The sequence below is a fragment of the Delphinapterus leucas genome, chromosome 11 (genome assembly GCF_059928025.1).
Source record: "Delphinapterus leucas isolate spDelLeu-1000000601 "Yukka" chromosome 11, BTC_Dleu_Yukka2, whole genome shotgun sequence".
Classification (NCBI taxonomy): Eukaryota; Metazoa; Chordata; class Mammalia; order Artiodactyla; family Monodontidae; genus Delphinapterus; species Delphinapterus leucas.
This window is the reverse complement of record NC_143139.1, coordinates 38,942,287-38,968,845: the sequence shown is the minus strand read 5'-3', so window position 1 is coordinate 38,968,845 and position 26,559 is coordinate 38,942,287. Positions and strand designations below refer to the sequence as shown.

General features: G+C 49.2%; 3 protein-coding genes across 6 annotated transcripts in view; 2 read left to right on the top strand and 1 right to left on the bottom strand.

Annotated features, from left to right (window-relative positions):
* ARF3 (ARF GTPase 3) overlaps positions 1-6,948 on the top strand; it is a 19,369-nt gene extending 12,421 nt beyond the window's left edge. The window contains exons 2-5 of the mRNA XM_022572340.2: positions 1,954-2,193; positions 3,010-3,120; positions 3,357-3,481; positions 4,053-6,948. Of these exons, the coding sequence (XP_022428048.1) occupies positions 2,046-2,193; positions 3,010-3,120; positions 3,357-3,481; positions 4,053-4,214 (546 nt within the window). The 5' untranslated portion in view covers positions 1,954-2,045 and the 3' untranslated portion in view covers positions 4,215-6,948. The remainder of the gene's footprint in view (positions 1-1,953; positions 2,194-3,009; positions 3,121-3,356; positions 3,482-4,052) is intronic.
* Positions 6,949-18,176, top strand: FKBP11 (FKBP prolyl isomerase 11). 4 transcript variants are annotated; one of them, XM_089920644.1, is made up of 7 exons: positions 6,949-7,004; positions 8,048-14,669; positions 14,855-14,920; positions 15,301-15,388; positions 15,685-15,718; positions 16,070-16,140; positions 17,942-18,176. In XM_089920644.1, the coding sequence occupies exons 2-7, from the start codon at positions 14,532-14,534 to the stop codon at positions 18,157-18,159; spliced, it is 615 nt and encodes a 204-aa protein (XP_089776770.1). In that variant the 5' UTR covers positions 6,949-7,004; positions 8,048-14,531; the 3' UTR covers positions 18,160-18,176. The 4 variants fall into 4 exon arrangements, with proteins under 4 accessions (XP_089776770.1, XP_022428045.1, XP_089776772.1 ...); XM_089920645.1 differs by lacking the exon at positions 6,949-7,004 and having other exon boundaries at positions 8,048-8,084; positions 8,441-14,669; XM_022572337.3 differs by lacking the exon at positions 6,949-7,004 and having other exon boundaries at positions 7,046-14,669.
* Positions 18,082-26,559, bottom strand: DRC2 (dynein regulatory complex subunit 2). The gene is made up of 8 exons (XM_022572307.3): positions 26,000-26,559; positions 25,274-25,441; positions 21,895-22,064; positions 21,358-21,496; positions 19,980-20,177; positions 19,559-19,777; positions 19,036-19,188; positions 18,082-18,938 (listed from the first exon to the last, which is right to left on the bottom strand). The coding sequence occupies exons 1-8, from the start codon at positions 26,129-26,131 to the stop codon at positions 18,621-18,623; spliced, it is 1,497 nt and encodes a 498-aa protein (XP_022428015.1). The 5' UTR covers positions 26,132-26,559; the 3' UTR covers positions 18,082-18,620.

The following is a 26,559-nucleotide window of genomic DNA, read 5'->3' as shown; positions in this document are numbered from 1 at the left end:
GAATTCGCTGCAAACTGAGGAGAGTAGGAAACAAACAAAAAAACCTGAAATTGTTTTTGAAAAAACAACTAAACTCCCACCAAACCCCGCCATGCTTTAGCTTGTAAATAGGATTCCTCCCCATCCACCTTTCACATTCTTGGGTTTGGGTGCACTCTGTCTTAACCTGTTCTTTCGCCTACTGGGTTTGGGGTGTGCGTGTGTTTATCTCTGGTTCCTAGACTCTGTAGAGAATGCCGGCCACTGGTATATGGTGATTGCCGAATAAGCTGCCCGCTGATGCATGTCTCCCGCGGGCCCAGAGAACTGGCTGGCACGGGTGACTCTGAACCCCCGTTTCATTGTTGTTTCAAAGATTCGTTTCTGTGGCTGTCCTGAGCCATAGAGAAGGGAGGGAAGAAGAGAGGGAATGAATGACCCTGATTCTGTCTGTCAGGGGCAGTGGATGGGGTGGGCAGATAGGCATTTTGTATTTTTGTAGTGTTTCAACTGCTCCCTTCATCTTTCCCTATCATGTAGCAGGCAGAAATGTCTAACCTGAGTGAACTGCTAGTCAGGTCAGTAGAGACCTGGGAGTTAGTTCAGTTATTCAGCTACTGTGTGCCAGGTACTAGTCAAGGTAGGGAACACAGCAGGGAACAAAATAGATAAGGAGCTGACGTTACAGTAGGAGGAGAAAAACAGTACAGCAGGAAACAAATACGTAACGTGTCAGATGGTGATAAATGCTGTGAAGAGAAATAAAGTGGGATAAATGGTGTAGAGTGGTGCATGTGTGTTATAGGTGGTTATGGAAGGCCTCTTTGATAAAGTGACGGTCGAACAGATGCCCGAAGGAAGTGAGGGAGTGCTCCCTGAAGGTTGTCTGGGAGAGGAGCGTTCCAGGCAGAGTGAACAGCAAGGACAGAAGCTTTGAGGCAGGAAAGTATTGGGGAACTGAAGTGGAGCGTACACAGGGGAGAGTAGGAGATCTGATGAGAGAAACGGGAATACAGATTGTGCCGGACTTTATAGGCCATGGTATGGCTTTGGGTTTTACTGAAAAGGAGCTATGAAGCCCAGAGAGGGTTTTGAATAGAGGATCAACATGACCTGGTTTTGGCTTTAAAATCAGTCTGGCTGCTCTGTGGAGAATAGACTGAAGGGGGTTAGAGCAGAGGCAGAGGATGAGCTGACTGCCTCCTTGCAGGTGGCCATGTGGAGCAGCTGTCCTGGGACGGGCCACGGCGAGCCTAGGACCTATGTGGCTGAGGAATGAGGGGCAGCCTCTCGCTACCCCATCTCCCAGCTCTCAGTGCACTGTTGCATGAACAGGGCATGACGTTAGCAGCTGGCATTTCACAGAGTGGAAAAGATCAGCCTCTCTTAGGAGTGCTGCTTTCTTATTTCTTCCTCATTAATTTTGGTGTGTAGAAGGAAGGTGTAGAAATATAGGAAGGGAAGAAGCAGAGTGTCTTGATTAGAGCTGAGAGCATAAACCTTGGGAACCTGGCAAGCCTGAACCTCGTTAGGAGTCACAAAGAGCCACTCCTCATTCCACTCCCTCCTCTCCCACCCTTTCCAGAAGTCTCAGGGTAAGGTTGGGGGAGGCAGAGGCATTAATGGTCTCCCAATGCCTTGGGGTATAGAGTAGAGTAGAATTTCAGGACTGAAGGGACTTTAGAAATCATCTAGTTCAACCCCCTCCATTTACAGGTGCAGATAAGGACAGGTGAAATAACTCATCCAAAGTCACATGGGTAGATTACTGGCAGAAACAGGGGTCCTGAATGTTCACTGCTTTATCTCTGCTCCCAAAGGCTCAGGATGTGTCTGAGTGGGCCTTGATCTTCTGTAGTACCCTCAGGCTCTCAGTTTGTCATGAAAGAACTCCAGCCATGACTTTAGCCAGTGCCATTAATGTGAAATCCTGACAAGCAGATGGTGGTAATAAGTTTGCATTTCTTTGCCTAGGATAAAGTCCTCCATACCAGGGACCAAGCCAAAACCAGACTGCCACTGCCCTCACTGCGCCCTACTGTCCTCAGAAAGCGGCTGCTGTGACCATGGGTAATATCTTTGGAAACCTTCTCAAGAGCCTGATTGGGAAGAAGGAGATGCGCATCCTGATGGTGGGCCTGGATGCCGCAGGAAAGACCACCATCCTGTACAAGCTAAAACTGGGCGAGATCGTCACCACCATCCCCACCATTGGTAAGGGCACAGTTTGGATGTAGGCTTTCATGCCAACCGCTGAGCCAGACAGGGGCCCTATTCCTAGATCCCCCATCTGGCCACCAGGCAAGTCCTTGCAGTTTGTGGGGTTCAGGGAAGAATGGTTATTTAGCTTACTAGCAGGTGCTGGGGCTGCTGTTTGCCTATCTACCCTGACCCTCTCTAATGCGGGAACTTCAGCCTGGCACCTGACAGTGGCCCTCAGGCACTGAGCTGGTTTGTTCTCTGTTGTTTGAGAAGCAGGTGAAGGGCTTTGATGTTCCTGCCAGAGGCCTGGAATTGCTTCAGTTTAGATCCTTGGTGGCCCTGATCCCGGTTAAGACCTGTCTGCAGGAGAGAGAACATTTGCCTTGTAAAGGCGGCTCCAGATCAGCAGCAGCAGCTGGTTCTGTATTTGGGGCTCCAGGACTATAGCTCACTTCTTGTTCTTCACTCTGCCTCACAGGCCCCACTTCTTAGCTGAGGCAGCCTCTGGTGGCCAAGGTACAGGAGTGGGGCTGAGTCATTTCTTTTGCAGGAGGGAGAGTCAAAAGCTGAGAGAATGAATGGGGAAGGTTGTCTCACCCAGGTGACTGTGAACTTCCTGACTGGCCCTCTTCGTCCTCTTCCACTTCTTGTAGGCTTTCTTTTTGGCCTTTACACTACCAAGTCAAGGAACACCAGGTCTGAGGAAGCCTTAGCTTTCTTTCCCTTGCTAGGACATGGCCACGGCCGGGGGAAACAAACAACCCACGGGGGCATCGTTTGCAGGCCTGGTGTTTCAGGCCAAGTGACCATTGTCTGTTTTTGCCAAAGGGTTCAACGTGGAGACAGTGGAGTACAAGAACATCAGCTTCACAGTTTGGGATGTGGGTGGCCAGGACAAGATTCGGCCTCTCTGGAGACACTACTTCCAGAACACCCAAGGTAGGGCATGTGAATTGCCCATGGACTGGCATGGGTTGGTTGGGTGGGAGCAGAGAGTATGGGTATTGTTCTTGGTCATCAGTGACCAGCTTTTGCCCTGCTGCAGTTCCTAGGGGTGAGAGACAAGGAGAAAAGGGAGCAGGTATTTGGAGGGTGTAAGGAGGGTGTTATCTTTTGGCGGTGGGGGAGGGGAGTTGATCTGTCGTCTCTGTGCAGCCCGTGTTCTGCCTCCCTAGGGTTGATATTTGTGGTCGACAGCAATGATCGGGAGCGAGTAAATGAGGCCCGGGAGGAGCTGATGAGGATGCTGGCAGAGGATGAGCTCCGGGATGCTGTGCTCCTCGTCTTTGCAAACAAGCAGGTGTGACATCTCCCTACCCCTGGGTTTGAGAGAGGGCAGCCTGGCCGTGGAAATCATGGGGTCTTGGGGCCCATTGTGTGGGAAGCCCCATGACTATGCTCTCAATTTTGAAAGTGTGGGAAATATGATTAGTTGGCTTCTTTATGCTCTTCATCTTCTCCCCACCCCATCCCATCCCAGCTTTAATTAGCAACATTTCTGTCCAGGGGGACTGGTGTGGTAGATCCTTCACCTCCTGTCCCTCTTTTATCTTACCTATCGTCTGCTTTGGTGGAACTGCCCTCACGCTTATGGTCAGACAGACCTGATTGTACGCCCAGTCTGAATCACATCTCCACTTCCCTGCCAACCCATATTTGGTTTCCACCTCCTCAGTGGAATGATCTTTAGTACCTTGGATCCGGAGTTCTAGGATGATTAAATCCAAAGTAGTTCTTTAGGATCTTGCTCTGGGTTCCTACACTGAAGGAGGAGGAGAGGGTGCTAGTCTACAAGTCTGTGGTAGATGGTCGCTCTAGAAGCCTTCGAAAGATCCTGAAGCTCCTTTTTGTGTGTGTCCCTTGTGCTCCAGGATTTGCCTAATGCTATGAACGCTGCTGAGATCACAGACAAGTTGGGCCTGCATTCCCTGCGTCACCGCAACTGGTACATTCAGGCCACCTGTGCCACCAGCGGGGACGGGCTGTACGAAGGCCTGGACTGGCTGGCCAATCAGCTCAAAAACAAGAAGTGAGAGCCAGACACCAGCCCTGTCCGACTGCCCCACCCGCCCCTGCTGTCTCCCTGCCCCAGCCCTGCCCGTCCTTCCTGTTGCCAGTGTGGCCAGGGCCCTGGGTATCATGTCCGCATGCCCAACAGGAGCCCTGCCTCCCCTTCCCTCCCCTCCCCCCTCCATGACCAGTCCCCAGTTGCTGTCGTAATGATGAATCATTCCAATTTACCGGATTTAAAACAAAAACAAGGTTGTTATGGTTTCATGGGGTGCCCCCCTCCCCAGGCTCTGGGGTTGGGAGGTGGGATGGGGTATTCTCTCCAGCTGGCTTCGTTTGGCTCCGGTTGGTGTGCTCTTGGCATCTGAGTCCCTTCTCTCTCCCCATAGGCCCTTCTCCTGCTCCCCGTCTTCCTTTCCTTTGCCGCTCTCCCCCTGTTCTACATGGAAACTGCACGGGCCTCTCTGTGTGCGTGCATGTGTGCGCGTGTATATACCTGTATAGAGAGATATATAATGGGGGCCAAGGAGCGGGTGGAGGGTGGAGTGCAGCTCAGGGCTTGGAGCCAGGACACTGCCCACTCTCGCCTATCATCTTCCCCTCCCATGTTGGTGAGATAAAGGGAAGGAGGGGGAGGGAAGGCTGCCCCAGTCCTGCACTGGTTCCTCTCCTCTGCAGGTAGGTGTTTTCCTGGATGGTAGGACAGATGATGGACTTTCTGCCACCATCTTCCTTTATCCCTCTCCACCCCGCTTAGGGCAGGGGGGTGGCATTTCTCTCTAGATGACTGTTCCCAAGGAGATGCCATTCTGCCCTGCCTTTTAGTGGGAAGGAGAGAGGAACCCACTCACTCTTACCAGCTCAGAGTGTTCAGCTGATCCTCCCCCTCATCCTTAAATCTGTTCCTCAGGAGCTTTAGGTGGGAGGTGGGGATAGGTAGCAAGACCATGGAGTGTATTTGGGACCCAGGGCACTGGGGAGAGGGGCTCAGGTTTTCCATCTTCATCCTCTTTTATTAGGAGAAGGTGATACACAGATCAGTCCTATTCCTGCCTTCCTATCCCCCCATCTTCTGATCTTGGGGCTGGGTGGTTCATCTGTCCTTTGTCAGAAGCTTCCTCACCCTGGTAGTTGTGCTGGTCTGACCAGAGCTGGCTGGCTGGTTTAATGAGGAGCGGGGAGTGGGGGTGACATAGCAGACCTCAGTATCAGTCCCCCTGTTCTCCAGTTCTCTCTAGTCCAGGATGTGCTGAAGGGTGAAAACTTTGTTTCCAGACCCTCAGACCATCCTGCTGTCCCCCCTCTCCATCCCAACAGCTTTTTCCTGCCCTCTTCACCCACCTCCCATAAATGGGTCTGGGCGTTGGAATGGAGGAAATAGGACTCTGAAGTGGTTGTTGGTGCTGGTGGGATGCGGCGGTCTTCAGAGTCCTCCCTTCATTATTATGTAGTTGTTCAGAAGCTGCTGCTACTATGTCTCTGTCTACAGGAGGCGCTTGTCCCTGAGATCCTGGCCTGGGTCCTGACTTCTGCGGTTTCTGTGAAGCCGTGGCTTTTCTGTGGGCTCCTGTGTGTGCTGGCTGCGCCCTGAGCTCCAAGACAGCCGCCCGTAACCTTTCTGCTAACGTCAGGGCCCAGGGCCTCCACAGCGTGGCTGGGGGACCCCTTCCCAGAAGGGCTGTCCCAAGCCCCACCCCATGGGACCAGGCTTCCTGTCACCTTTGTCTACAGCAGGAGGATCAATACCCCCCACCCCACCCCAGACTGAACTGTGAAAGAGAGGTTCCAGGGGTGTCTCCCTCAGTGCCAGCTCCTTAGTGATGTGTTACTTACCCAAGGTGCAGCGGGTGTATGCAGGTCTCTTGCTCTCTAGGCCTTGTATGTGTGTATGCGTGTGTATGTGTGTTTGGTGGGGGGAGGGGGGTGCTGGAGCTCCTGTCTCATTTTAACATGCGCTCATTCCCCTGACCCCACAGATGCTTCCCTCCACACTTTTTCTTTGCCTCTGTCTCTATTTTGTCAGGTTTTTTTTGCTCCTGCCCCTGTTGCCTCTCCCTCCCTGAACGCTTTCCTTTGCCTTCTCAACTTAGTCACTGCTGTTGCCTATTTGTCTCCCCTTTCCTTGGTTCTTTCCTACTTAGGATTCTTCACTCTGTACCTTTGTGGTTGGTGAGGACTTTGCCTCTTCTCCTGCCTCACGCCCTCTCTGACCCTGCCTAGGTAGATGCCAGTCCCAAATGGGTTTTTCTCATTTTAGACCCACCTCCACCTTGGTTTGGGGGGCTTCAGGGACTAGTGGGGCTGAGGGTGTTAGGAAGCAGCCTTAGAGGTTATGTAAGTGCTGCTTGGGGATCTGGCCAGCAGGGGGCAGTAAGTGATCTTGGTAGTATCCCAGGCTGCTAGGCCTTTGGCAGGGGTGGCCCTTTCTACATTCCCATTCACCTAAAAGCTCTTTGGGGATTGGGTGTTTCATTCCATTTCTGCCCACTCCCTCCCCCACTCTCCTCCGGTAGGTTTAATTTTTTGCTTTCCTTTGTTCCAGCCTTTCTTCTCCCTGGGGATTTCCCCTAAATTTCCCCCCTAAAAGTTTGTGGTGTTACAGTGGTAACTGCAGTTCTGAACTGGTTTTTCTCTTCTTTTTTCCTCCTCTGGAATGTAGACTGTATATGTTTAATAACTCACCTTCTCTCTCCTTGCTCAAAATGTGGGATACGCGATGACTGTGACCCTGGTTGGAAATTAAACTTGTTTTATGCAGCTCTGGAGCAGACCTTCATCCTTGATGTGCAGCAGCCATGGGACAGTGTTTAATGGTGAGGGTACTTCTGCTTCTGGTCCCGCTCTCCAGACTGCTCTTTCTCTCAGCAGCAGGGTAAAGCGTACCCTTGACTGGGGAGAGTGAGGTTATAGAGGGACTTAGGTTCATCTCCACACTGCTTACTATTTCCCGTCATACCCCAAAAGGGAACTTAAAATGAATTGGGCCCCAGAGTATGAGGGCTTCGTGACTTTGCCTTTCTAGTTGTAAAGGGTTTAACCCTGAACCTAGCCATATTTATCACCTTTTAGTGGACATTAGGGACTTCATTAGCTAGAGGGCCCTGAATTTGGAGTGCCCCACACTGCCTCCACTCTCAGATCTCCCCAGGCCTGCACATCAGGTGTTTCTAGTTGGAACAGGGTCCCCTCATCCATAGATTGGAGTCTGTTCACCCATCTAGTTCTGGATTTTGGCAGTGAGTAAGCGTGAAGGGTAGAGGTCTGGGTAGTGTAATGAACTTGATCCTCCTTACAGCGGATGGCCCTGCGTCACCTCTGCTTTAGGTGTGTGGTTCCGCATCGTCAGGAAGCCAAGCCTCATCCAGAGATAATGTTTCGAGGCAAAAGACAAGCCTCTATCCTCCCATCCCACTCCCACCACTACTGTGTTCCTCTCCTGCTATTACTCAGGCAAAGAAAGGGGTGGTGCTACCCTTTCTTGGGGTGGGGGTGGGGTGAGGTCTGGATGAGCCCGGCAGGCCTTCCCGAGTCTTACCACTTTCTTAAGCTTTGAGGACAGAGGTCTTCCCAACCTGATGATATGGGAAAGGGACAGGCATATAATAGGTCTGAGAGCCCCAAGCACCAGTGTGAAGTATATCATTTGTATTCAGTTACCTCCCTGCTGCCTCCCCTGGTAATTCTCCTTTTCAGCCCCTCTCTTGCTATTAAAGTAAGTCATCACCCTCAAGGACCAGTGCTTCTGCCCTTATGAAACCCTTAAACTGCTCCAACCAGACATCACTTTATTAACCTCTTCAGCTTTGAACACTACCCACTTACGGCTCAAAATCAGATGGTGCTTTTCTGCTTCTAGGCTCCTCAGAAGTCCTGCTTGGTGACTGAGGTGACCGGTAAGTTAGGAGCACTTTCCCAAGCACGTTATTTGTATACTAATAAATAGATAACTTCTAGAGCTACAACCTCGCATAAGATCATGATAATGGAGAGGACTTTAGCTGGATGGCAGGCCGGTGGGGGTCTTTTGACCCCTGACAACTTGGGGAAGAGGATGACCTAGTCCCTCTGTCCCTCAGTAGGCGGTCTAGGATGCCAGGAAGGAGGTGGAGGGAGCTCTCTTGTGGCTTTTGCTTAAACCTTCCATCTTTTGGAGTTGGGGGGGACATGGGGAGAGGAAAGGGAGACTTAACCTGGAAGGTAAATGTTTAGCATCCAGCTCTTAGGACAAACAGCGACCTTGTCTTCCCAGAAACACGAATAGCTCTTCATTCATGGCTTGGCAGAGGATCTGGGCCTAGGATCCACTTCAGGATAATCTGGGCAAGGGAGCTTCTAAAATGAGCCTGGAGAAAGCCATTGGAAGTACTTGGATTGGTCCAGGTGGGATGGAGGCAGTGACAGGGAGAATGAGTGTGAGTATGTATGACTTTTTCAGACTAGAGGTATAAGGTCTGAAGGCTTCGGGGAGTCACTGCATCATTTCCAGTTTCAAAGCAGAAAACTGACAGGTATTTATTTTGTACCTCCTGTGTTTCCAGACATGTGCTAAGAATGGAGTCAAACCACAGTACTGAGGGAGAGACCAGGGAATCTATTTCTGAGATACTCTGGAATCCTTGGGATAAGCGTAGAGTACCACGTGGGGTAGTGAGAGTCGGGGAGTAAGTGTGTAGGGGGGATATCCCCTTGCTGCTTGCAGCAGGGAGTGGCGTCTTTGCAGGCAGTTATACTACCGAGAATAGTCTCTTTCCCAGTTCAGAAGGGTGTGGAGGTAGAAGGGTCAAAGTCCAGTTTTCTACTTTCTAGCCTGGTAACTGGAGGTTAGAGTATCAGGCTGGTCACTGGGGAGTCATAGGATCCAGGTGCCTTTTTTCCTCTGCAGGTTTTTCATTCAAATTAGGTTTCCTGGCCCTGATTACTGGGATGGGTAAGGATGACCCTGAGTTCCTGAGCAAAGGGAAGAAAGGGTTAGGCCTGAGGAAATCTGAGCCTTGAGTGTGGTAAAGGGCACAACGCTGCTGAAGGCAGTGGTTGGAGGTCTGGAAGTGAGGAACCTGGGCCAGGACTGTTCACCATCAAGCCTTGAAGGTAAGTGTCTCCTTGTTTGTGTCACTATGGCCATGAGCTGCAGAAGACAGTATCTGGGCGCTCTGGAGCTTAGGAGCAAAGCTGGCTTCTGAGCTGAATGCGGTGGAGTAGAGAGGGTGCCTCGCAAGCCAGAACTCCGGCTCTCTGTTCCCAGAGCTGACCAGTTCTGCCCATGCACCCTTCCTGCCCCGACCCTTCCTCCAAACCAGGTGCATTGAGAGCTGTCTCTGAGGAGGTCTGGACAGTGGGTCTGGGCCAGGCGGGAGGTTTGAGAATGAACTTGGCCACCTGGCACTTCCTCCCACAAGCGTTGAGAGCTGTCCTAAGACAGAGTACAAGGCCTTGTAAGGGTTGGAGGGCTTAGCTTGGGGCAGTGAATCACAGGGATTTGTATGCTGGCTTTTTTCTGAATTCTGAATATAGGAATACTGCCTTTAGGTAGTAAATAGGAGATGGAGAATCTGTTCTTGCCTATGCCAGATCTTGCATTGATGGGATGAGACATCCCTGGCTAGAACAGCCAAAGGGCAGGGTGGGCGAGGGAGGTCATGCTTCATTCCTGGTTACGAGTGCATAACCATACCTGAAAAGAAAACATCTAGTCAGCCAGGGTATAGGCATGCTCCTGAAAACATGCCATTCGATTTCGAGCCCAGGTTTGTATATGCTGACTCACACACTTTTTCTTTATTAACAATCCATCAAACATATTAAACCATTTAAAAAGCAGTGCCTTGCTTACTATGTGGCGCATGCTAGTCACTCAACCTTGATGAATGAACAGACGTCATTGCCCTTGACCAGACTGGACATGATGGGTGCCCCATGAGTCTTGGAAGCCAGGGGTCTGTGGTAGTTTCTCCTACTTGCTGACAGACACCTTTGAAGGTGGAAACCTCTCCAGGAGTGGCCCTCTGATTAACTTGTGCCTTGAGTCAGGGTTGGGCCTGCTCCCCTGCCTTTCCCAGGACCATCTCACTTTTCTCTGTCCTTCAGGTTCCTCCTAACTTGATCCAAGGAGGAAGCTCCTTCCTCCATGGTCCCTTCCGGGTCCAAGAGGGCTTTGCTGCCCTCTGTGGGTGACGTTGTCTTAGTTTTGCCCTTTTCTGCTACCATCCTCTCTCACCCCTTCCCATTCAGATTACCTACCAAACAAAGCCTCAGAGCTGGACAAGACAGTAGCCGTCCACCTCAGTGGCACCATTCCAGTCAGCCGATGCCTCAGTGCGGTGTCCGTGGTCACCCTTTGCTCAGAAACTTTCAGTGGGTTCCCACTGCCATTCAAGGCTCTCCACAACCAGCTCTCCCTTCTCTCTCCAGTTACCTCTGTCTGGTCTTCTGGCTAAATCCCTTACTTTAGCCAAACTGGTCGGTTCATTTTCCCCAAATATCTGGCCCTCTGCCTTTATACCCTTTCTCCCTTGTTTAGAAACACTACTTTCCTTTAAGGTATGCAAAGCTGCCATGGCCTCTAGTCACAAGGACGTTTTTCTCCTGGCCTGGCTCCTTTAGCTCCGCTAGCACAACTCCCTCAACACCTCCCACACATCGCCTTGGATTGCTGTGTCTCATGTTCATTCATGCAGTATTTTAATTTCTGAATTTATCTTTGTAACCAAAATAATTTTTATTGCAAAAGATCCAAACAATACCGAAGTGTTCAGAGCAGCATGTAGGACTTGTTCCCCTCTGCTTACTGTCCGCAAAGGTTACCACCCTCGGCTGTTTTGGTGTGCATCCTCTAGTTCCTTTTCTAAATATATGTGTCTATACACACATTTGGGGAGGGCTTAAAATATAAAGGGGCTCATCACATCTATTATTCTACCTTTTTTTTTTTAAACTTTAAGGTATATATGTTTGTCTTAGAGGTTTCCTATATTAGTATAGTTAGGTTTTCCTTTTTAATGGTTTCTCAGTACTGCATAGTATATAATATTTATTCAAAATAAAACATATTTGTCTGGAATCTCTTATATGGAGGGTATTGTGCAGCTAGCACCTAAGGGACTCCAGATATCTTGTCCTCGCCATCAGCGAGCTCGCTCTTTAGAGGAGAGGGGGAGGGAGGAGCGGGAATACACAAATAACCACAACACAAGGGAAAATACATTAAAGTCCCCAAGTGTGCCTGAAGTTCCAAAATAAGAGAAGTCACTTCTAGCTAAGGGGATCAGGACTTAACAGCGGAGGTGATCTTCAAGCTTGGCCTGGAAGGAGCTTGACAGGTGAAGGAAGAGCATGAACTGCACGCAGAGATGAAAACACACAACGCAGGTTCATCTGATGCCATGAGCATGAAGGGGATTTGATTCAATTTATAAACATTTATCAAGCATCAAATGTGTCAGACATCATACTAGGCAATGAGAATATAGAAATGAGAAATACGAGGTTCCTGTCTTTAAAAGGCTTTCATTTTAATGGAATCAAAGCCAGGTTTGGAAAGGCAGGTTAAGACCAGATGATGAAAGCTTTCAATTGGCGTATCAGGTAGTCTGAATTGAATTCCCTGGGCAATGTGGAGCCATGCAGGCTTTTTAGTGTGGGTAGGTAGGTAGCGTGACTGAAGCTGAACAGATAGCAACAGTGAACAGAATGGGCTAGAGTAGGGAGAGGCTGAGGTTGAGGGGCTTATTACTCTTTTGTTGTTTTTTGTTTTAACAAGATAGAAGTTCGTTTCTTTTTAATTTTTTTGCCACACCGCGCGGCTTGTTGGATCTTAGTTCCCCAACCAGGGGTCGAGCCCATGCCCCCTGCAGTGTAAGCACGGAGTCTTAACCACTAGACTGCCAGGGAAGTCCCTAGAAGTTCATTTCTACCTCAGTTAAAAGGTGTCTGGTGGTAGGCAATCGGGACTGGTATGGTGGCTCTACAGTTATCAGTCTCTGATGACTTCTTTTTGTTCACTATCCTACTTACATCCTCATGGTCGCCTCATGGTCTAATATGGCTGCTAGAGTGTAATTCATCTCATCTGTATTCCAGGCAGCAGAAAGAAGGAAGGGAAGGAGACTGGGGGGGAGGAGGTGGGGCACTGCGACACACTGCTTAGTTAAATTAACTTCCTTTAAGCAGCCTCCCTGGAAGTCCAGGACAATATTTCAAACACTTTGGTTTATGTCTTATAGGCCAGAACTTAGTCACGTGGCCTTATACAAATTTAAGGGAGACGTGGAAATATAGTTCTGTTTGTGTTTGATTTTTTTTCCTTTTTAAAGAATTTGAGGAATAATTTGCATAAAGTGCAATGCACAGATCTTATACAGTTTGATAAGTTTTGACAGGCATACACCCATGTAACCCACATCCCTATCAAGATATGGAGCATTCCATCACCCCCAGAAATTTCCTGCTGAGGGGGCTTTTTAAAAAAAAGAAAAGAAAAAGCCCAAAAGAGAAATAATGAAGGTTTAATTAGGGTGGTAGCTGTGGGAATGGAAAGAAAGAGCTGGAGAGGCTGTGGAGGGAAAATCCAAAGCAGACTGGTTGGATGTGGGGGTGAGAGGAGAATCAAAGAGAGTGCTGGTAGCAGAACCAGGAACAGAAACAGGAGGTTGGAAGTGAAGTCTAGATTGTTGCAGGTGGGATGGAAGGAGAAAGAGGAATGAGTACGGTATTGTGTGTGTTGATTTGAGGTGCTGGTCAAACATCCAGGTGGAGATCCCCAGTACCCAGTGGTGCCTAGAGCTTAGGAGGGCAGTCAGAGCTCAATGGCATCGTGGGCCAGAGAGATGCTTAAGAGGACAAGACCTAAGAAGTGGTCCAAAATATGGTGACTGTGAGCTCACTGATGACTTTTGAGGGAGCAGAATCCAGATACCCAAGGCCTGAGTGGGCAGTGAGGGCTTAAATCATGCAGAAGGGGATTGGTAGGGTCACCCGAAATAACTTAAAAAGTCTTTTAAAAACTGAAGTCCTGGGACTTCCCTGGTGGCGCAGTGGTTAAGAATCCACCTGTCAGGGCGCTTCCCTGGTGGTGCAGTGGTTGAGAGTCCGCCTGCCGATGCAGGGGACGCGGGTTCGTGCCCCGGTCCGGGAGGATCCCACATGCCGCGGAGCGGCTGGGCCCGTGGGCCGTGGCCGCTGGGCCTGCGCGTCCGGAGCCTGTGTTCCGCAATGGGAAAGGCCACAGCGGTGAGAGGCCCGCGTACCGCAAAAAAAAAAAAAAAAAAACACCTGTCAATGCAGGGGACACGGGTTTGAGCCCTGGTCCGAGAAGATCCCGCATGCTGCGGAGCAACTAAGCCCATGCGCTACAACTACTGAGCCTGTGCTCTACAGCCTGCAAGCCACAACTACTGAGCCCATGTGCCACAACTACTGAAGCCTACAAGAGAAGCCACCTCAACGAAGAGCAGCCCCCGCTGGCTGCAACTAGAGAAAGTCCGCGCGCAGCAACGAAGACCCAATGCAGCCAAAATAAAAGAATTTCTAAAAACAAACAAAAAAACCGAAGTCCTTGCACAAACATAAAATGGGTGTATGTAGCTGGTTTTTTGACAATTTTGTTGATGAAAGGAGAAAGGAAATGGTAATGTCAGAGGAAAAGATCAGGGATTCATCCCACCCTTACGGTGAAATAGCCTGTGCTCTTTTCAGTTACCTGAAGGACAGGGTGATGGGACAACACCCTCCCTCCTTTTGGGTATATGACCTCCAGAAAATCAAGCTGAAGGGCTGGATATGGGAGAGGGATACGACCTTTGGCAGCTGCTGGGTTGCGGTGGGCCAGCCAGACACTACCAGGATAGGTGTGAGGACACATATATCTCTAAGAGGAAAGACCAGAGCGCAAACTGGCTGGACTCAGGTAGTCCTGGGTTTGAATCCTGTCTCTGTCACCACCTAGCTAGATGACCTTGAGCAACTTACTTAACCTGAACACCCAGTTCCTCATCTGTAAAATGGAAACAATTATGCCTACCTTTCAAGGTGGTTTTGAGGATTACAGACAAGTGTCTGGAACACAATAGGTAATCGTAAATGGGTGTCATTATGTGACCCAGCCCCTCGCTATGGGACCGAACGGCTAACGGACAGGTCAGAATCTCAGAGGGCAGGGAGAGCTCCCGCGGCCTCCTCCCTCCGGGAGGTGGGGACAAGGTGGAGGAAGGGCTGCGGGAGGAGGAGTTGGCGCGCGTCGCGACCCGCCCCGTCCAGTCTGGCCTGGGCGCTGAAGGAACTGCGGTCCTAGCCGCTGCCACCCAACAGCCTGTCCTGGGTGTCCCGTGCCCTGCCCCCATCCAGTCATGACCCTGCGCCCCTCACTTCTCCCGCTCCGTCTGCTGCTGCTGCTGCTGCCGCTGCTGCTCAGTGGGGCGGTGTGCCGGGCTGAGGCTGGGTTCGAAACCGAAAGTCCCGTCCGGACCCTCCAAGTAGAGACTCTGGTGAGGAGGAGATAGTCCCGGGCGGGCTCTTTGGAGGTCGGGCCTCGTGAGGAGAATGCCGGGGTCTCAAGGAACCTGGGAGCGGGGAGGAGAGGCAGTGCGGGCACTGAATTGGGGGTGCTGAGTCTAAGGGCAAGAACGGGATCTTTGGAGGAGCCTCCGTGACTCCTGTAGTGCGATCATAGGTGGCGCCCCCGGAACCGTGTGCTGAGCCTGCTGCCTTTGGAGACACGCTTCACATACACTACTCGGTGAGGGGTCTGGGGGGCCGGGGCGGGGCCGGGGGGGGCGGCGCCCTGCAGCAACACGTCAGCTTTAGCTTGGACACGTGGCAAGCGGTTCGCGAGTCACTCCGGCTCTGGGGGTCCTCCAGCACGTGGCCGGGGGAGGGGCGCTTCTCTTCCCTACCCTTTTTACCTCCCTGCTTTTCCGCCAGTTCCTCCCGGGCCCTGAGAAGTGAAGGGTGGAGGGATCTTCGAGAAGCGCCAGCCCTTTCTGCCCCGAGGGGAATGCTAGGCAGCAGTCGCTAGGGGGTTGCCGACCGAGGCCCAGGTGTGTGCGCGCCCTGCTGGGAGGGAGAGGTACTAGGTGTGTGCTCTAGAAGCTCTTCCCCCCACCCCCCACCCCCCAGGGCAGCTTGGTAGATGGACGCATCTTTGACACTTCTCTGACCAGAGATCCTCTGGTTATAGAACTTGGCCAAAAGCAGGTGATACCAGGTATGTGAGCCGTACCTCCCATTCCACTTCTTCCCAACCTAAGCCCTTGCTTAGCTTCTTCAACTCCTAAGCTACAGTGGAAATGTCCCCTGGAATAAGACCCCAGGGCTCTACCAGCCACCTCCTGAGGTTCAAACCCCGCTTCTGGTACTCCTCTTGCCCCATACCGCATTGGAAGCCAGAGATTCCAGCAGTGGGGAGCTCAACTGAGGGTCCATGGGGAGCCTTTGAGCCTCCTCTCCTGGGATTTGGGGAATGTAGGTAGTTTCCTATTCAGTTGTGTCTTCTTCCTCAAGGTCTGGAGCAGAGCCTTCTAGACATGTGTGTGGGGTGAGTATCTGGGCAGGTGGGCTTGGGTACCCCCTCTGCATGGCTCTGCTGTCCCTGCTCCTAGAGGAGGCAGGAGAATGGGCTTTGGCTTCACACTGGGCAGGTCAAGGTCACTGGGCACTGAGGCTTTGGATGAAGCCTCAGGCTTCCCGGCTGTGGATTTTGTTGGTGGAGTTGAGACATGTGGGGGGATGGACGCCTTGGCTGGTCAACCTGTTTGGTGCTCAGGTGGGAAAGTTCACGTTTTGAGTGTGAATATCCAGAGGGTTTTGTTGGTGGGGCTTCAGATGGACCGAGGTGGCTGGCCCACCTGTTCCCACCTCTGGCTATGACTCACATTCCTTCCCTCAGAGAGAAGCGAAGGGTAATCGTTCCTTCTCACTTGGCCTATGGAAAACGGGGATTTCCGCCATCTATCCCAGGTAATCTGACTAGGCCTCTCTCTGTGGCTATCAAAGTACCCAGTCCCGGGGACTTCCCTGGCAGTCCAGTGGTTAAGACCCTATGCTTCCAATGCACGGGGCGCAGGTTGGATCCATGATTTGGGAGCTAAGATCCCACGTGCTGCACAGCAAAAACAAACAAAAAAACCCAGTCTTTAAGAGCCACATACAAGGAGCTATGCACTTTGTCTGGAGCTTGAGAAGGTCTAAACCCAGTTTCCTGAAAGGTACAGGAGTGGCTGAGGCTTCCTTCTGCAGGGTCGCCTTCTTCCTCCTCAGATCACCAGCAGGGACTAGGAATATATAACCTGTTAAGGCCACTGGCTTGTCCTCTGGCAGACAGCAACTTTTTAGGGAGGAGACACCTGCTTGAGCCACATGAGTCTGCTGCCTGTGCCACCTCTCCGAGAACTCTGGACTTCTTTCCTGCCCTTTTCCTACAACTCCAAACTGTTGGTTGTGCAGTTGGCATGGCTTCTCACCACATCTCCACCGTTCCTTTCAGCCTCCACCAGGATGATCACAGTCAAGTAATTCAAAACAAAATAAAACAAAAAACAACTTTTAAAATCCAAGCCTGGGACTTCCCTGGTGGTGCAGTGGTTAAGAATCTTCCCTCCAATGCAGGGAACTCGGGTTTGATCCCTGGTCAGGGAACTAGATCCCACATACATGCTGCAACTAAGACCTGGTGCAACCAAGATAAATTAAATAAATAAAAATTAAAAATAAGTTAAAAAAAAAAAAAAGCCAAGCCTACCCCCTAACTTTAAAAGCCCTCACAGGTCACTGCTGATACCTATTTTTGAAGGCCTGAGACTGGACAGATTTCCCAAGATGCATATCTCTTGCTTTTGGTTATAAGAAATGTTCTACTAGCGAAAATGACTTGTACTTCAGAGTACTGGGATAAAAGTTCTTATCCGAGTTCCAGCTTAGACAGAGACCCATAGAGAGGGTCAGGGGACTAAAGAGAAATTCTTTTACCCAAAGTTCTGTTACCTCCTCATTTCCAGTGCTTCTTGTTTGCATTTCTCCCCCAACTCATTCCTGTCCATTCCTCCACTCCTTTTTTTTTTTTTTTGCAGTACGCGGGCCTCTCACTGTTGTGGCCTCTCCCGTTGCGGAGCACAGGCTCCGGACGCACAGGCTCAGCGGCCATGGCTCACGGGCCCAGCCGCTCCGCTAGGCATGTGCGATCTTCGCGGACCGGGGCACGAACCCGTGTCCCCTGCATCGGCAGGCGGACTCTCAACCACTGCGCCACCAGGGAAGCCCCACTCCTTACTTCTTAAACCACATCCTTCTTCCTCTCTAGCCCTTATGTTGAAACACCTTTTTTTTTTTTTTTAACAGTCACATTGAGATGTGCTTATTGGTTGGTGAAATTTTAAAAAGTCTAGTTTAAATCCAATTAATTTCAGCCCTGCAAAGATCCTCTCCATGTGGCTGTTTAGAAACGGAATACAGTTAGTACAGAGGTCTCTAACTTACAAATGGACTTTACAAGTACTTTTCACAGAAAGTTTTTCTGTCCTGGCAAAGACCTGTCAGTGAATACAAGCCACACTTGTATATTTGAGGTAAACGTGACTATAACTAGATAGCTCATAACCCTCCTCTGCTTCTGCCTTTGTAAGAGAACTCAGCCCCACATTTAAATCTTGCCAGCTTTACAGTTGGTGCTGTGGTTGTGGTCTGCCCTCCCCGCTTTCATTCAGATTTGAGTCCTGGGTAACATGCACAGGGATTCTAACCTTCACCTCCTCTCTGCCTCCAGCGGATGCAGAGCTGCATTTTGACGTGGAGCTCATTGCACTGATCCGAGCCAACTACTGGCAAAAGCTGGTGAAGGGCATTTTGCCTCTGGTAGGCATGGCCATGGTGCCAACCCTCCTGGGCCTCATTGGGTGTCACCTATACAAAAAGGCCAGCAGACCTAAAGTCTCCAAAAAGAAGCTCAAGGAAGAGAAAAGAAACAAGAGCAAAAAGAAATAAAAAATAATTTTTTAAAATCTTTGCATTTTTCACCGGATACTTTCTGCTGCTACCTTTGTAAGTGGGAATAAGGTAAAGGGCTGGGGAGAAAGGGCATTCTTCGTTGGGTCTTGCCTGGCATGGGGGTGGTTGGAGGCTTTGGATCTCTTCTCCTGGCCCTCCTCTTCCTGTCTTACCCCAAGGACCATGGGATCTCTGGGTCCCGAAGGTATGTGTTTTGGCTCCCATGGCGTCCCGACTGAGGAGCAATCCATCGCTGAGAAGTAAGCCTCTGGGTAGTTGCCTAGCTATTCTCTTTACCCCCTAGGGCCGCTGTATTCCTAGTGTCCTCCAAGTAGACTGTTCTATCCAACATGGCAAAGATACAAGGAGCTCATAAACTCCATGGAGATTTTTAATAGCAAAGTCCTCAGGTCTCTCAAAACACTCTCTGGGGGTTGAAAAGAGATTTTCTCCTTGTATCACAGGATGTGGGCGATCACATGGGCTGCTTCAATGATGTTGTAAGTGGCTGGAGGTTTTTGGTCACCTGGCTGGGCTGTAGGCATGGATGGGGGCTGGGGTAAGTTGCTGCTTTGATTGACGATGAAGCGTGGGCTGAGCTGGCTCAGCACTTCATCACTCACTGAGATGCCATCCAAGTACTGCTTGAGCATCTCCCGCAGCTTCTCATTGATTTCTAACAACTGGGCACGTCTGTGTTGAAGGCTCAGTTGCTCCAGTTTCACTTTGTTGTACCTTTTCCAGAAATTCTCCATCCCTATGTAGTCCATTATCACCTGGGAATTGAATTAAAGGGAGAAGGGGTGTGGTAGCACCCGTTAGCAAGTGTAGCCCCAGCCTTGGGCGGTGGCCTCCGGGCCGTAGGAAGCTTACCTTTCCAAGCTCCTCATTAAACTCCTCTGGGTCAATCTTCTCTATGTCCTCCTGCTCCTCGGGAGTCAATACCGACGAATAAAAAGGCAGCACTTTTTCTTCCTCTGTTTCAAATTTCCTACATATTTCAGCAAGTTTAAGGACCTTTTCACCCTATTGGAAGCAAGAAGAGACCTTTCATTAGGAAAGGGGGTGGGGAGGGGAAATAGTGGATTTGGTTCCCCTGCTTCAATCCAGGGGAGCTACTTATCCAAATGGGAGACAAAAGTAATAAATACATCCAACAGAGAGAGCTATGTGCCAAGCACTATTCCAAGTATTTTATACTCTTCTAAAATTCATTCATCATGAAGTAATTTCACTTAAAATGTGAGAGGAGAGGGGACATGGAATAGAATAGGCATTCCAAGTGTGCACTCAGGCAGGAAGCAGGGGGAAGCCCTCTATGTCTCCCCAGCCCCTTTCGCTTCGCAGGGAGCCGTGTTCCTTGGTTCTGTTCTGGCTGCCTTCTCCCCTTTGTTACCTTGTCGACAATCTTCCTCAGGGCCTTGAGGGTGGCATTACTTTCCAGGGTGAGTTTGACTAAGTTCTCCTGTGATATTCCCCGGGCCTGAGTCCTTAGGGCCTTAAGTTTTCGCAGTTGTACAAGGACCAACTCCTTGTCCTCACGAATGTCCCGGTTCTGTTCTTCACTCTCGCGGCCGTGCACCATGATCTTGCCTTTTAAAATAATTATGGAATCCTAGAGGAACAGGGTAGGTTAGAGGAAACACTTGACTAGGTGAGGGTCTTCAGGGAGCAGGTAAAAGGACTGTCTGGGGACTGATACCAGAGCATACCATCTTTCCCCAACCAGTGATGAGGCCCAGTAGAAACTGGGGAAAGGAGAACAGGGGATAATGGGACAGTTAAAGCAGTGAGTCTTTCAGGTGGGCTGCACTAACCTGTAGTCTCTGTATTTTTTTCATCTGTGCTTCAATCTCTTTGGAGCTCTTCTCGTCCTTTACCTTTAGAGTCTCGAAGGCGATCTTTCGATCCTCTGTGGCATCAGTGTAATTCTTGAGTGCATCCTGGAACCTTCTCCACAGATCTTCTACTGTATGCTCCAGTTGCAGTCTTAGAAAGTGCTTCTCTTCTAAATTCTGGGAAGTGGCCCCAAAATAGCCAGTGCTTGGAATTACCCTATTAGCACCCTTTCACTTCCACCAGCAACCTCCCCCTCTTGAACTGTTTGTAGCACAGCGTGGTGCAGAGGTTGCCAGTGAAAATGCCTACAAACCAGGCAGATGATATAAATAAGCGCTGTGGGCTAGCTGGGGTCTGTGGCGAACCAGAGAGGAAATGCTCCATTGGTGTGTGTTTGGGGGGGTTGGAGCACAGCTGCTCAGCTTCACATGAATGTCTCCATTTGGAATGTGGCCCAGTGTTACCAGATCTTTACATTTTTCAAGGGAAGCTGAAAATTTGGATTTTTATTTGAAATCTTCCAATTTTTAAATGTAGAGAGCTTATAAAAATTTTTAATGAAACATTATGAGGCAAAATAAAAACAAAGCGGGGGCTTCCCTGGTGGCGCAGTGGTTAAGACTCCACCTGCCAATGCAGGGGACACGGGTTCGAGCCCTGGTCCGGGAGGATCCCACATGCCGTGGAGCAACTATGCCCGTGCGCCACAACTACTGAGCCTGTGCTCTAGAGCCCGCGAGCCACAACTACTGAGCCTGCGGGCCACAACTACTGAAGCCCCCATGTCTAGAGCCCATGCTCTGCAACAAGAGAAGCCAACGTGATGAGAAGCCCACGCACCACAACGAAGAGTAGCCCCCACTCACCGCAACTAGAGAAAGCCTGCGCACAGCAACGAAGACCCAACGCAGCCAAAAAGAAGCAAAGGGCCTCACCCCCCAAATCCAGGTCTGCAGGCTGGCTAAGTCTGCAACCTCCAGGGTGGTGGAAGCTCTTGGGGCCAAGGGACAGGAGAACTGGACTCTCCCCCTGGCTCTACCACAGACCAGCAGCATGACTTTGGCAGGTCATTTCACTTCTTTGGGCCTTAATTTCTTCATCTACAAATCACAGAGGTGAAGCCAGACGATCTCCTTGGTGTGCGTTAGCTCTAAAATGCACTTCCTTGACATTTCAGAATGGTTCCCCCCTCCCCACCAATTTTCACAAAATTACAAAAAGCAGTAGGGGTACCTACAGCGGCAACAGGCATTTTATTGGCTATGTTGGTTAAAGGGATCTCTTCTAGCTCTACTAGCCTTGAGCGATTTTCTCTCACTTTCTCCCAGTTCCTGCCCTTCTGCTCTCCCTCTGTACCTTGTTTTTGAGATCTTCCCACATGCTCTGGAACTCCAGCTTGCTTTCGTACTCAGAATCTATGCAGCTCTGCTCCATGGCCATGAAGACATCTTGTAGGTAGTGAATCTCTTTTTCATGTTGGTCAATAATTGTCTTCCTGTAGGAGATAAGATACTGTCTCTGCTCTGAGGCATAAAGCATAGGGATCAATAATGACAATGCAAAGCAGTATGTAATAAAACTATATGAACGGTACAAACTCTTAGGTACTGAAGAAGGACAGAGGGAAGGCGGGTTCTATTCCTTTCAGGGCCAGAAAGAATGAATAAGATTATTTTGATTTTTGAATAGGTAATACATTCATATGATACAAAAATCAAAAAGTACAAAAGGTTGCAGTGAAAAGCCTCCTTCCCATCCCTGTCCCCCAGAGAGGTAGATGTGTAGGATTTTGATAGTTGAAAGTGGGTGGCTGCTTACAGCCAGCATCTTGACATAGGCTGTAGATAGTCCCCTGGGCTCAATCCCCCCATATCTCCCCTTAGGTCCCCATACCTTTCTGTCTCAAACTCCTTGGTCAGGGCCTCCAGCTCCACGTTGTAACTTTCCTCTAGGAGGCTGAGCCGGCGTCTCTGCAGGGCCAAGAGCCGGTCGATGTTGTGCAAGTGGCTGCGCAGCGCGTGGGCGTACTGCTCCTCAGCTTCTGACAGGTCCTTCACTAACGACTGGGTAGGAAACACAGAGTTACCATTTTGGCTGAATGGCATCTCTGTGAGAAAATAAAAATGTATTCGGCTAGCTAGTTCCTATTTTCCCTAGTCTCTAAAGCCAATTCTTTGGCTGTGGGAGCTCTGGCTCTGCCACTTGTGAATGTGAGAAGCCAGTGCTGGTGAAGGGGCCATGTGGAAGCGTTCATTCCAGTCAACGGCCCAGCTGAGCTCCCAGCGGATAGTCAGAATCAACTGTCAGTCATCTTACACATCCAGCTCAGTCAAGCCTTCAGATGACTGCAGCCCCAAATGACATCTGACTGAAAACCGTACGAGAGATGTCAGGCAAGAACCTCCCTGGTAAGCTAAGTCAACCTGCAGAACCACGAGACAGAGTGAAATAAATTGTTGTAAGTCGCTAATTTAGGGTGGTTTGTGATGTAGCAATAAAAATTGAGAACATGTCCACTAGAAAAAAAAGGGACCGTGTGAGCATCAATATGGATAAGAACTGCAATGGATCAAAACATATCAAATATGTCCGATTATGAGTTTATCAGGATACTTTTTAAAAAAATCAGTTACCATTAGAGGATGCCAGACAACCGATTCTTTTTTTTTTTTAAACTGGTTTGTAAAGGGAAGAGAAAGAGCATTTCTTATATAACCTATAGTGTATATAAGCATTTCTTATATAAAGTATACCTCTGGGTAACTGAATGGTAAATGATAGTATCTCTTTATAGAAGTATTCAAACTAATAAATGAAAAAAGAATACTATTAGAAAATCAGCATTTTGCAACCCCCAATGAATTAATGGATAGTCAACAGCTGCTAACATCACAAATGTGCCTCCTAATAGAAGAACACAACACCTGCAAGCTTCTAGATCGAATTACCAAGACACAGGAAATACCGAGGACAAAGTAACATGTTAAACTACAATACAGTATACTATGCAGTTGTTAAAAAAAAAATGAGAAGCTCTTTATGGGCTAATGTTGAATAATCCCCAGGATATATTATTAAGTGAAAAAGGCAAGGGGCAGAACACTATGTAATACTACCATTTGTGTAAAAAAAAAAGGTTTACTCATGAAACTAAAATTATTGGGAGGGGCACTGGGTGGCTGAAAGGCACCAGTGGGAGGGAACTTTTCTATATATAACTTTTTTATCTTTTGAATTTTGAATATTGTGAGTGAACTACCTATTCAAAAAAGTAAAACAAATTAAAGTGAATAAAGCAAAAAAGCATTTACCAAATGCCCACATGATCCACTCACTGTAAACTACCACATTGCTAGCTTTTACCTTACATGTTTAGTATGAAAAAGATCTGAAATAGGTGCTGATAATGGAAGACTATTCAGTCACTCAAGAAATGTTTACTAAACCTGCTATGTACCAGCACCATGCTGGATGCTGAGGATTCAGAGATCAAAAGACATTCTCAGTGCCCCCAAAGGAGCTTGAAGTCTTGCAGCAGGAAAAGTTATATAAGTAGAAAATTACAATAAATTCTGAAAAAAAACCCCAGGTATAAAGTTCAGATTAAATTCTGATTTTGTAAATTCTGAAAAGAAATTACAGCATGAAAAATGCTATGAGGTTGATGATTTCCCAGTGACAATGGGATATAAAGGACTTAGTGCCTACATCTGACTAAGAGCACTGAGGAGGGCTTCATAGAAGAGATGTCATTTGTATCACTCTTGAAGCAGGAGTGAGAGTTTCCCAGGAAAACTGGGGAGATAGGGAATGGCATGTGCAAAGGCACAGGAAAGAAGGCTGGCTATGTGAAAGGTACAGGTAGAGGCCAGATCATGAAGGGCTTTGATGTTTGATGTTCCTTCCAAGGAGTTTCGATTTTTTCTGTAGAAGAGGGGAGCCACTAAGGAGATTTACGCAGTGGAGTAACAGGATCAGATATTTGCTTTAGAAAGATAATCCTGGTGAGGACTTCCCTGGTGGCGCAGTGGTTAGGAATACACCTGCAAGTGCACGGGACACGGGTTTGAGCCCTGGTCTGGGAAGATCCCACATGCCGCGGAGCAACTAAGCCTGTGCGCCACACCTACTGAGCCTGCGCTCTAGAGCCTGTGAGCCACAACTACTGAGCCCGTGTGCTACAACTACCAAAGCCCTCGTGCTACAACTACTGAAGCCCTCGCGCCCAGAGTCCGTGCTCCGCAACAAGAGAAGCCACGCAGTGAGAAGCCCGCACACCGCAACAAAGAGTAGCCCCCGCTCGCCACAACTAGAGAAAGCCCGCACACAGCAATGAAGACCCAATACAGCCCAAAATAATTAAATTAAAAAATAAAAAAAGAGACTATTGCAATAGATAATGCCCGTCTCAACTACAGCAGGACAGTGAGGAAGAAGAGCAGGGTGTGACTTTGAAAAATATTTAAGCAGAAGATTTATACAAGACTTAGTAACAGAAGTTAGGAATGGAAGCAAAAGCTGGGATGATTCCCAGATTCCTGGGTTGGGTGATCTGGTGAATGGTCCTACCCAAATAGAGAGTATGAGGAAGATCAGATGGTGGAGGATGGGAAATGGGGCTGGCTAGAGAAGGAGGAGCTCATGAGCTCAGTTTTGAGGACAGTGACACAGCCAGGAACAGATATCGAGGGATCCTGAATAAGGGATTTGGAACTCAAGAGAAGAAATCCCTTAGAAGAAAAGATGGTATATACTCAACTCAAGAACCTCCCCAAAACATAAGGTTGGCTGATTGAATTGCTTAGAGATACAGAACTGCTCTTACCGATGGAGATCTTCTCAACCTCATCCAGGGCCACTGAAGTTGAATCAAAGAGGCCAAACAGAATTTGGTTGAATAAAGCACTGGAGTGGGGATCAAGAAATCCGTGTGTAGTCACAGCTCTCTCACTGACTAGCTGTGTGACCTTGAGCAAACTGGTTCCTGCCTCTGGAACTGAGCCTTCTCACATTGAAATGAAGGTATAGAACTAAGTTCAAGTCATTAGGTGATGTCTACTGTGCCTTACAACTCTAATATAGTACTGGTTTGAGGCAGTAGATGACCAAGGAGAATGGCTCCTCTAACAGAGGGAGAAGGATGACGGCTCAATATTCTAGTTTTCATTTCATGTGTCTTGGGAGGGCTTTAAGATCAATTACTTCACTAGGCCCATTCTATTAAGAGATCAAGACAGTCATATTCAAGTGTTTCTTTGGGAAGAGAGCTTGCCTTGATGACACTGTCCTTGCAGTCCACCACTCGTTCAAATGTTTGGCTGAGGATCTCAATGTCCTTATGAAGCTCTCTGGTCTTGACTTCCCGAAGGACCGTCCTCCACTGTGTGTTAATCTTATTAAGGTTCAGAGCAGAGTTGTGCTCCTCCTTGGCCAGCTTATCCTGTGTGAAGGAATAAATAACCAGCCCCTCCCAGAGGTCAGGGTTAAAAGCCCTGATATAGTACAACAAACAAGATCACCCTTTTTCTTTTCTGAGGGACCAAAGCTCTTCATGGCTAACACTCAGGAGTTCCTGTTCTTGTTTTGGGAGGGTCTGAAGTAAGACAGGAGCAGCCCAATGGCATTTTAGGGAGAGCTAGCGTGAATTTCCTTCTGGGTGGAAGCATCAGAGCAGGATATTATTTGTAATGACCCATCTCGAGGGAGAATATCACGGTTTCAGACAGCTCAGACAGCTGATAGCACCTACTGTCCCAGTTCTGGGGCTCAGGAGTGATTGTCAAGCTCTACACCACCTTCCTCCCTCCATGCTTCACAGAGAACTGCCCCTTCCCCCAGACAATATTGCCTGAAATCTAAGTATATCTGGGTCTTAAGATTTCCAGAGGAGCGGAGGCTAGCATGAAAATGAGGCTACCACAATGACAGGAGCAAGGCAACAGGACCAGTGCAGGGGGCGTGTGGGGTTGGGCAGAGAGTTAATGCAAAAATCCATCACCTTCAAGAACTGGTTCAGGAGCCTCTCTTTCTTCTTGGCCATCTCCTCCTCTGCCAGCAACTTCTGCTGAAACAGAAGCAGCTGCTCTTCATCGGACAGGGGCATCTTGGCCTTTTTCCCTTTCTTAGACATAGCTGGATCTGGGCGAGGATCCTCCGCCTGCCAGGGCCAGCGCTAGAGGGGGTAGGAGGAAAATGTCCCCAGAAAGGTGACTTCTGGAACTGCCCCTGGAGGGTAGTTGGACCTTAGATCTCAGACCTCAGGCAAAAGATAGCCTGGGATAGCGGTGAGGCAAGGCTCCCAAACCAAAAGACGCATCTCCGTCTCCTAGCAACGGGGATCTCGCTAAGACGGCGCTGTAACGGCTAGGAGAAGAGGTCTTGGCTCGGAGCGCCCTCTGCCGGCTGGAGGACCGCAGTCAGTTTTTGAGAGAGGGTCTTTTACTTCTCAAAATCCCTAGCTTCCCCAATGACCATTTAAAAATCTTTTTTGGATTATTTTTCACATAATGGCCATATTTTAAAATACAAGTAATAACAAGTTTTGGAGATATATGGAGA